This window comes from Coregonus lavaretus (genome assembly GCF_964263955.1).
Source record: "Coregonus lavaretus genome assembly, chromosome: 9".
NCBI lineage: Eukaryota > Metazoa > Chordata > Actinopteri > Salmoniformes > Salmonidae > Coregonus > Coregonus lavaretus.
Window position 1 is genome coordinate 21,572,759 of NC_139996.1, and position 10,925 is coordinate 21,583,683.

General features: G+C 49.2%; 2 protein-coding genes across 2 annotated transcripts; one reads left to right on the forward strand and one right to left on the reverse strand.

Annotated features, from left to right (window-relative positions):
* Positions 1-2,678: 2,678 nt before the first annotated feature.
* Positions 2,679-6,771, forward strand: rag1 (recombination activating 1; the record flags this gene model as incomplete). Its single annotated transcript, XM_084169247.1, has 3 exons — positions 2,679-3,016; positions 3,155-4,296; positions 5,015-6,771. The coding sequence occupies 3 exons, from the start codon at positions 2,679-2,681 to the stop codon at positions 6,769-6,771; spliced, it is 3,237 nt and encodes a 1,078-aa protein (XP_084025373.1).
* Positions 6,772-9,301: 2,530 nt separating this feature from the next.
* Positions 9,302-10,903, reverse strand: rag2 (recombination activating gene 2; the record flags this gene model as incomplete). The annotated part of the gene is made up of 1 exon (XM_084169445.1): positions 9,302-10,903. The coding sequence occupies one exon, from the start codon at positions 10,901-10,903 to the stop codon at positions 9,302-9,304; it is 1,602 nt and encodes a 533-aa protein (XP_084025571.1).
* Between the last annotated feature and the right edge of the window lie 22 nt (positions 10,904-10,925).

Genomic DNA, 10,925 nt, shown 5'->3' on the forward strand with positions numbered 1-10,925 from the left:
TCCACACCCCGGTTCAACCCTAACCCTAACCAGAGCTTCATGTCCACACCCTTGTTCAACTTTAACACTTATCCCTCCAAATACAGCTCCCCCACTTCCAAATTCCCAATTTGAATGCTGGGTTAGGTCTTCATAATCCATCATCGGTTCCTATACAGATATCTACATGTCCACAGATATGGTGTACTGCAGATCTTTAAACTTTTGCCTCCAATTTATTTATTTTTCAGATTTGTCTATCCTTGCCTTTTTGTGTGGCCCATTGTATCCCAGTCAACTATAATTACATAACCTAACACCCTTCTCAACACTCAAACACAACCACTATACAGAACTGTCTAAATTACACAACAAACGCCACAGTCTGTGTTCCCCCTTCCGGGTCTGTGGAACAGTGGAAGGCAGAGATGAGTAGGATAGAACAGATACCAAACGACTCCACTGCTTCTGCTGGGGCCGTTCACTGTGTGTCTAATGACTTGGCAGGCAGATACAGCACAGCGGCGAAGCAAGAGGCTCCCCAGGCGAAGAGATACCACATTCATCCTCTGGATGAATTTTAACAAGACTGATCTTGGGCAAATACTGTTTGTCTGTCTGTGTGTTTGTCTCCACAGAGATAACATATTAAATAGTGCTCTCTAATTAGTGCTCCATCTTAATGGAGACATGGAGGGAGGCGGGTTGGATACAAAATGAAAGGTATTACTTGATTGCCCCCAAAGCAAAACAGAATCAAATGAAAGATCAAGTTCACACTCCAGTGATTGTGTCATTTACAGTAAAACAGTCTGTCTTCTTGGTAAGACTGGAGCCAGCATTAATCTGATGAATTAACAAAGGTTCACTGTCCAACGGCACACTCAATATTATGTTTGCATTCTTCCCTCTGATCTTATTTAATTGAATTACTGATACAGTTGGACTGTATCACTGACTTGAGGAAGCATCCATTATTCTTAGACTATACAAGACTGTACAACAATGTAACTGCTCCTCTGTGTGAAAGTAGGGCTCTACTGGCTATATACTGTGTTCTCCATAAAAACCCTGCACTGGTAACCTTTCACCGCTCTCCCTTTCACAGTTTGGACCACCTGGTTGAGGTGAATCCACAGATGGAGGGTGGTAAAGGGGGAGGGGTGACACAGCGGAGTCCCCACCTGGTGAGGAGTGTGAGGTGTTAATCTACTGGTAGTGCGTGTGTGTGTGTGTGTTTGGGGTTAACCTCATATTGTTTTCTGATCAGCTGCCAGTGTCTCAGGTGGCAGTGTTGGGGTCTCCTACCAGGGTATAAATACCAGAGGGAGGAAGAGAGGGACAGACAGAAAGAGATCCTTCCCATGGAGTAACAATCCATAGTTGGAGACACACCAAGCCAAGAATCAGCCCAAGGCCCAGAGATAGACATAAACATACACACACACTGTGCAGGCAGTGACTCCAATTCCCCCCTGTGCCCCCATGCGGAGAGGAGCCCCAAGGGAACCGACGCCAGCTGAGACTGAAAAACAAGGTAAGAGCCCAGCTCTCTCTCTCTCTCACACACACACACACACACACACACACACACACACACACACACACACACACACACACTCACACACAAACACACACACTGGGTGACTCAGCTGTTAGACTCTGAGGAAAGTTCAGTCTGAGCGATACAGAGAGAGCTGAGAGTAAAGCAGACCTCCAAACTACCCAGGGAACACACACACTGGGTATATACACACACATTGATGGAGAGAAGGAAAATGCCACTATGGGCACGCCAATGGTGTGACATGGTAAGAATCGGATAGTTGTTTATTTTTTGGTTTAATTGATGTATTGATAGTGGAGCTACTTGAATGTATATAAATGGACATGGGTTGAAATACCATTGCAAATGTACATTGATAGTCACATGGTATTATTGTATAAGGGAGCTACAAAGTAGTTGACTATGAGAATGTGGACGTTGTTGAAGTCTTAGCCCTTCAAAATAACTACTTCAGGGTCCACTTGGAGCAGTTTCCTCTCAATTCGAGTGGCATATAAAGAATATAGGCCTATCCCTGTATAATTATTTTTCTGAAATGAAAAATTCTTTATTTTCCTGGGTGCTCTTAATGCCAGTCAGAGCCTCCTGGGGCTCCAATTCTGTCTCCAGCCTAGAAAATGACGAATAGAAGTGATTGACAGCCCTCCAGGGATAGGTGTGTCCATTTAGCAATTTTACTGTGTCCAAGGCAAGAATTGCCACAGCAGTTCCCTGAGCACCAGGATTGCGGGAAGATAGAAATAAAGTTTGTTTGGTAGTGGATCGATCCCTGAATGTCTCATGCATTTTACAGAAGATCTAAATGCCACTTATGGTATAATACAGAACTGGGTCAGATCTCAGATGTCCACCCTGTTCACGGGATTCCAGAGGACCTTGTACAAAGATTCCACCAGATTTAAATTAAACTGGTAGGACTAGGACTGTTCATCTAACTTCTCCCCTATCGCTTCTTCTCCCATCTCTCCTCTCCTCTCCTCTCCTCTCCTCTCCTCTCCTCTCCTCTCCTCTCCTCTCCTCTCCTCTCCTCTCCTCTCCTCTCCTCTCCTCTCCTCTCCTCTCCTCTCCTCTCCTCTCCTCTCCTCTCCTCTCCTCTCCTCTCCTCTCCTCCTGCAGAGCCCTTGCTGACACTATGGAGGAGGGGACCCTGGAGAAAAATGCTCCCCGGTGCTCCATGCCGGCCGAGCTCCATCACCCCTACTCCAAGTTCTCAGACTGGAAGTTCAAGCTGTTCCGGGTCAGGTCCATGGAGAGGGCCCCGCTGCCCGGGGAGACGCAGCCCGAGAGAGGGGCCTTGTCTGGGGTTGTGGCCTCTGCACCCCTGGGGGAGACGGTGGGGGATGTGGTGGGTCTCCCAGGGAGTGTGATGAAGCTGTGCCTGGGGGGTAAGAGCAAGGAGAACGTGGAGGGGCCGGGAAAGAGAGTGGACCTGAAACTCCAGGAGATGGACACACACATGAACCACCTCAGGTCAGTCGAGGAAGTGGAGTGGTTTTTAATCAGTAACAAGCTCTGAAATGTACTTTCACTCTGTTTAAAACATACTGGAAGATCAGAGAGACAAACTTTTGGTCTATGTAATATCCTAACGTTCCTGTGTGTGTGCAGGTGTCTGTGTCGTCTCTGTGGCGGGGCCCTGAGGAAAGCCAAAGGTCCAGAGCATGAGGTCCAAGGGCTTCTGGACGAGGCAAGCAGGAGTGCCCTGCGCAGGATGGGCTGCAAGGCCACCAGCTGGCCAGAGGTCATCCTCAAGGTCTTCAAAGTGGACGTGACGGGGGACATGGAGGTCGTCCACCCGTCGTTCTTCTGCCAGCGCTGCTGGACATTGGCCATGCGAGGAGGGGGCTTCTGCAGCTTCTCCAGGACCCATGTCCCTGAGTGGAGACCCCACACCACCCTCTGCCTCCTCTGCCACCCCAAGAAACCCTCACTACAGAGGAGAGGGAGGAAGAGGAGGAAACCCACTCGTGGAGCCCAACGCATGGCCAAGAGGACCAAGTGGGACCTCCAGGATAACGCTGCTACTATTGGTGAGAAGAGAGCCTGGAGAACAGTGACAGATCCTCACCAGGGACCTGGACTTAGACCCTGGGTGAGATCCAGCGTCCAGAGAGCTCAGTGGGTGAAGAGCATCACCCTCTGCCAGAAAGAGCACCTTAGTGTCAGACTGCTGTCCGAGGACCTCCCTGTGGACTTCCTGAGCTCAGTCACTTGTCAGGTGTGTGACCACCTGCTGTCTGAGCCCGTCCAGTCCCCCTGCAGACACCTCTTCTGCCGCAGCTGCATCGCTAAATACATCTGCTCTCTGGGTCCCCACTGCCCGGCTTGCACCCTGCCCTGCCGCCCTGCCGACCTTACTGCCCCAGCTAAGGGCTTCCTGGGGGTCCTGCACTCCCTGCCGCTGCTCTGCCCCAGAGAGAGCTGTGGGGAGCAGGTACGGCTGGACTCCTTCAGAACCCACTGCTTGGGTCACCAGCTAGAGGAAGATAATGGGGAACAGAGGTCACCAGAGAAGAGCCTGGACAACTTCCTGCCTGTCAACAAAGGGGGGAGGCCCCGACAGCATCTCTTGTCACTGACGAGGCGTGCCCAGAAGCACCGGCTGAGGGACCTGAAGACCCAGGTGAAGGTGTTTGCAGAGAAGGAAGAAGGTGGAGACACCAAGTCGGTGTGCCTGACCCTGTTCCTGCTAGCTCTGAGGGCAGGAAATGAACACCGGCAGGCAGACGAACTGGAGGCCATGATGCAAGGTAGGAGTCTGGACATTCAGGAGCTCACACATAGAACAAACATGATCTAACGTAATCACAGGCCTTGAGCCACTTATTGTTGAGATTCGAGTATTGTATATGTTCAAAGATGCAGTTCACATAAACATTGACAACTACCCACTGTGTGGGATATTTGTAAATGGGAAATCTTGTTACACACTCTGTCCTCTCGTTCCTCTCCCTCGCTCTCCCTCTCACACCCCTTTTCTCTCTCTCTCTCTCTGTCGGTCTCTCTCTTTCTCTCACCCCTCCTCTCTGTCTCAACCCCCCTCCCCTCTCACCCCCTCTCTCTTTCTCTCCCCCCTCTCTCTTTCTCTCCCCTTTTCACACTCTCTCTAATGCACAATAACAACTCTTGTCAACAACATCAGCACCACTTGTATCTGCAAATTATACAGGCAGCACCGTACTCCACTCTGGGGAATAGCGGCCAGCTGGTGTCTGTTTTCATCTGCAGCCAATACATCAGTTTATGGCAGCTTCACTGATTCACCCTGCTGTCCTCTGCATAACATTCATAATGACAGCAAATGCAGGGGTGCAATTAAGAGATATTCCATACTGAAATTATCATCAGAGTGCTAGAATTAACTAGTGACTGAGGTCGATGACACCTCTCTCATTCATAAACAAGTCTTGGTACTCATAATACATAATATCTGCCTTTATTTCTCTCCATCTCTCTCTCTGGCTCCAGGCAGGGGCTTTGGCCTGCATCCTGCTGTGTGTCTGGCCATCCGGGTCAACACGTTCCTGAGCTGCAGCCAGTACCACAAGATGTACCGCACCGTCAAAGCCACCAGTGGGCGCCAGATCTTCCAGCCCTTGCACACCTTACGTGCTGCAGAGAAGGAGCTCCTCCCAGGCTACCACCCCTTCGAGTGGCAGCCGGCCCTCAAGAGTGTGTCCACATCCTGCCATGTGGGGATCATTGACGGGCTATCAGGGTGGGTCGCTTCGGTGGATGACTCCCCAGCAGACACAGTCACGCGTCGGTTCCGCTACGACGTAGCCCTGGTGTCGGCCTTGAAGGACCTGGAGGAAGACATCATGGAGGGGCTGAGAGAGCGAGGCCTGGAGGACAGCGCTTGCACCTCGGGCTTCAGCGTCATGATCAAGGAGTCCTGCGATGGCATGGGGGACGTCAGTGAGAAGCATGGTGGAGGGCCGGCCATCCCGGAAAAGGCTGTGCGTTTCTCCTTCACCATCATGTCCATCTCTATTCAAGCTGAGGGAGAAGATGAGGCGATCACCATTTTCCGGGAGCCCAAGCCCAACTCAGAGATGTCCTGCAAGCCGCTCTGCCTGATGTTTGTGGATGAGTCGGACCACGAGACGCTCACAGGCGTCCTGGGGCCTGTGGTGGCCGAAAGGAACGCTATGAAGCACAGCCGTCTCATCCTGTTTGTGGGCGGCCTTTCTCGCTCCTTCCGCTTCCACTTCCGGGGCACGGGCTACGACGAGAAGATGGTGCGAGAGATGGAGGGTTTGGAGGCCTCTGGCTCCACCTACATCTGCACGCTGTGCGACTCTACTCGGGCAGAGGCCTCCCACAACATGACTCTCCACTCTGTCACCCGCAGCCACGATGAGAACCTGGAGCGTTACGAACTTTGGAGGACCAACCCTTATTCTGAATCAGCTGAGGAGCTGCGAGACCGAGTCAAAGGCGTCTCTGCCAAGCCCTTCATGGAGACCCAGCCCACACTGGACGCCCTGCACTGTGATATCGGCAACGCCACCGAGTTCTACAAGATTTTCCAGGATGAGATAGGGGAGGTCTATCACAAGGCCAACCCCAGCCGGGAGCAGCGTCGGAGCTGGCGAGCAGCCCTGGACAAACAGCTGAGGAAGAAGATGAAGCTGAAGCCTGTGATGAGAATGAATGGGAACTATGCACGGAAGCTGATGACCCGGGAGGCAGTGGAGGCAGTGTGTGAGCTGGTGCACTCAGAGGAGCGTCAGGAAGCCCTGAGGGAGCTGATGGGGCTCTACCTCCAGATGAAGCCTGTGTGGCGCTCCACCTGCCCGGCCAAGGAGTGCCCAGACCAGCTCTGCCGGTATAGCTACAACTCCCAGCGCTTCGCAGAGCTGCTCTCCACCGTCTTCAAGTACAGGTATGACGGCAAGATCACCAACTACCTGCACAAGACCTTGGCCCACGTGCCAGAGATCGTGGAGAGGGATGGCTCCATCGGGGCCTGGGCCAGCGAGGGGAATGAGTCTGGGAACAAGCTGTTCAGACGGTTCAGGAAGATGAATGCCCGCCAGTCCAAGACCTTTGAGCTGGAGGATGTGCTGAAGCACCACTGGCTCTACACATCCAAGTACCTGCAGAAGTTCATGGAAGCTCACAAGAACTCTGCCAAAGCCCTGCAGGCCACCATTGACACTATGGAGAGTCAGGAGACACAGGAGGATGCTGACATGTCACTGGATGTCCCAGACTTTTGAAAATATTGTTTTAATTTGACATTTCTTTGGAACTTTATGGATTACAGGAATGATATGTTTTAGCTGGAGCATGTCTAATTATAATCTGTCTGTACTGTACTGTTCTGCAGGGGCGGACCAAAAATCGGTCCTGGCATTTCTAACATATTGGCGCAGTTTTGTCCTTGAGGCCCCCACACCGGCACATTTTTTTCCTCTAGTCCCCCACACTGACAATTTTTTTCCCTTGAGGCCCCCATTATTAGCCAGATAATTATCATTTTGTGCAAAAAAATCAAAGTTAGACATGCCCACTAGGCTAAAAATGGACCAGCTCATGTAGCATTTGCCCGAAAAGCCAGATGGCCAGTGTGACCCTGCTGTTCTGTTTCAAATGTAATATTTACTCTACAATATGAACTATGTATTAGTAGTGATGTAAGAGTAAGATACTTTATTCTGTAAAGACATTATTATTATTTGTTATAATCCAAAAAAGGTGGCACTTATTTCTTTAATTCATTATTTACTTTGAGGACATTTGAAAATGCTTTCTACCTTAAATTTAATTTCCGTACATAATTCCCAAAATCCCTTTAATTTTATATTAATATTTTATATTAGTTCATTAGTTCATAATGATTTGATGATTTGATAGTTGGTGTTTTATCTCTGGGTGCCTGTGAAATATGGGACAGTTTATTGTATTGCATGGGTTATGACACATCCATGAATTTATCCAGTGATGTTATTTATGGGAGAAAATGAAAGCACTGTAAGTCATGGAGGGGAAATTGTGTTAAAGGAGCTCACATTTATGATCAGTGTATTAGTTTATCTCCAGTGCTGGAACAAAATGGAATCATAGAGACTCAAATTGTCCTTGTTTCAGGGCTGCCTTCTAAAAAATATTGCTTTAGAGCATTATATTCGGGTCCCCGAAGTCCAAAATGGGGGCCTGGGTGACTTTGAAACCATCTTTATCTGTTTTAGCGTTTGCACAGTGAAGGAGAAATAATACCATTCTACCTCTTCTCATAAAATAAAATATAAACTGACCTTTTTGTTGATCGCATGAAAATGCAGTAGGGTCCATTACTAGGCCTAACACCTTTATGCTTGCCTCAAGAAGTATTTAGATTCTCTTTATTGAATCCTCACACGCCCTGGCTCTATGTCTCTTCTGGGGCGCAGAACAGCCATCTGCTTTAAGAGGAAACTAAGGGAAGCAAGTGAGCCTTGAGGGGAACTGAATTGATTTGATCGTTTATTTGTTTGATTGATTGGTGTTATTGTTTATCTCTGCCGTCACCGTTGTGACAGGCAATTTTTTATATTTGACACATTACATGTTCTTGTTCTATTTTACTGTCATGACTTTAACCTGATGATGTACATATTTTCATAATGTCTAATATTTTGTTTAAACAGCAGTTACAGTCACAGAATAACATCACGTTTTACACGACGGTATGTTAAATATTATTATTAAATTGCATTTGCTACATGAAGGATGATGGATATGGTTTGTGTGAATCTCATATCAGCAGTGTATTCAATCTGCTGGTTTGTCATGTTTCAAGCGTACATTTAAACTCAGGAAAATAACAACTGTTGCCAAAAACACTCACTCATTTTTTTGTATGCCTGTTGCACATTTGTTCACTGTTCATTTGTTTAATGTGTTTGTGTTTGTTCATTTGATTTGGTGGTTTTATTGGCCTTTTTTATAGTTTGATGATTACTGAATGAATTGTTCATACCTCTCTACAATACTGTTAATGTACTGAAAATGTAGCAAAGAATTTATCACACTATTAAACTTTCCTGTATTCCAAATATTTTTTGATTCTGCCATTGATAATGGAGCTTATGTGTTTGGTTTATGTTATTACACCTGTGTGAACTGGTCAATGTTTATTTTTTTATTTTTATCATAACAGATTTTGTGAATGGCCACAGAAACATTCAACCACAGAAAATACATTATATTCTATAGGTTTACATACAATTGTGCCAGTCCAGACAGTATTAGCCTACCTTCCAAAGTCAATTCGGTTTGACAAAACTCTAATTTGACTTATTCATTTAATGTTCTAAAAGCATCCTCTGATAACGACTGCCAAAAACAAGGGTGAACACAACAAGCCTCAAAGCCACTATGTGTAATATGTAGGGTAAAAAATTGCGCAAATAGACTCTGGCTTTAATTTCAATTTTTATTCAATTGAGTTTCTTACATTTTTTTTTGCGAAACTTTAGTTTAGTTTATTACATACAATATTGAGCACTGTAAGGAATCAAAAAACAAGCGCTGGAAATGTAGCACAACTACAAAAAAACAAGTTCAATCTGAGTTTACATATTCAAAAGTTTGAGCACAGTATTACTCTTTTTAGAGCATTTTATTATTGACAAACATAACCTCAAACAGTAAATTGCTGCAATGGCACATTAAACAATGATATGGCATGTGGACCACATAATTAGAATGACATATTATGAATCAGTTGATCAATGAGTAAGTGTAATTCAACTACATGGTCAGACATCACTCAAACAGCCTCCTGAAGAAGCGCTTCTTGGCAGGGGTAATCTTCGGCATCATTGGGCCCTTCCTGTGCTGGAGCTTCATGGGGCTCCTCTTCAGGGGCAGCACCTGGCGTGGTGGGGTCATCTCCTGGCGGGGCAGGCCCCCGTGGTCCAGGCAGAAGTACTTGCCGTTTCCCTGCGAGAGCCTCACCAGCAGGCTCTCAGTCAGCTCCATACACTGGGCATGGACCCAGTGGCCTCCCTCCCCTTTGGAGCAGTAGATCATGGCTGGCCGCAGCAGCTCTGTGGAGTAGTAGGGCTCCCAGGTGTTGGGGTCCACCTGGCAGCCCAGGCAACATTTGACCCAATAGCCTGTCTGGGACTCGTCCTCCTCATCCTCTTCATTGTACGTATCCCCCTCTCCCTCACTGCTGTCCTCCAGCTCGTGGGGCTCGCGGCCGAAGTACAGCTCCTCAGAGTCCTCCAGAGGGGCGGAGTCCTCGAAGTCTGTGGACTCCTGGCTGCAGCCCTGGTTCCCGTCTTCACCCTCTCCCTCCCCCTCCTTTTGGAAGCACACCTGGTAGAAGTAATGTGCATCGGGCGGGGCTGGCCTGCCCTCAGAGGGGACCCCGATCAGAGCGCTCCCTCCACCCAAGCTGCCTCCGAACCAGGTGTGGCTGTGGCTGATTTCCACGGTCCACTGAGGGGCCTCTCTGGGCTCGATGCGGATCCCAGAGTCATCCAGCACCACACTGCTGCACTCCATCCTCTTTTGGGTCTCTGACTGATACCCACCCAGGACAATGTACTCATGGGAGGGCCCCACACGAGTGGCAATAGCACTGGTGATGGACAGGCCAATGTCCAGGTGCTCACAGGAGAGCAGAGGGCTGCCCTGCAGGAGCTCCACACGCAGGCGGAACACACGAGGAGGACGGGAGTCAGACGGCAGAGTGTGGCCACCAAGGAAGTAGACACAGTCGTCTCTGGCCAAAGCCAGGTGGAAGGACTGGCCGTCAGTGAGCTCAGGTAAGGTGTGGGCGGAGCAGCAGCCAAACTCCAGGTCGATGATGAACACCTGAGGAGGGCAGTCCACAACACTGTTCCAGTTCTCTGTGCTCCGCTCCCCGGCCGGCATGTAGGATCTGCCCCCAAACACAACGCAGGCCCTCTTCCCCAGATTGTGCACCATGCTGAGGGTGTGGCCGTATCGGGGCCCTGGCTGCTCTCCCACCAACTCTCTCTCCTGACAGCGCAGCGTCACTTTGCGGTTGCAGCCACGGCTGTCCAGGGTCAGCAGGTAGAGGCTGGAGGAGATCTCATTGTTTGGGGTACGGCCTCCATGGATGAGGTAGCCCTCTGGGTGTCCATCATGGGGCTCAAGGCGGGTCACGGCGGGACAACGCAGAGGGGGAAGGTAGCAGGAATCATTGGAGAAGGAGATGGGGCGCAGTTTGAGCTCCCCACGCTTTAGGCGTACCCCGAAGACCCCTGTCGGACAGGAGCGCTTGGGCCAGCCTTTCTGGCCGAACAGAAATATGTCACCGTCCAGCTGTAGCAGGGAGCAGCCAGGCTGCAGGAGGCTGCCACAGTTCACTGCAGTCAGTGGTTGCAGGGACATGCTACTGCAGGTGGCTGTGGAA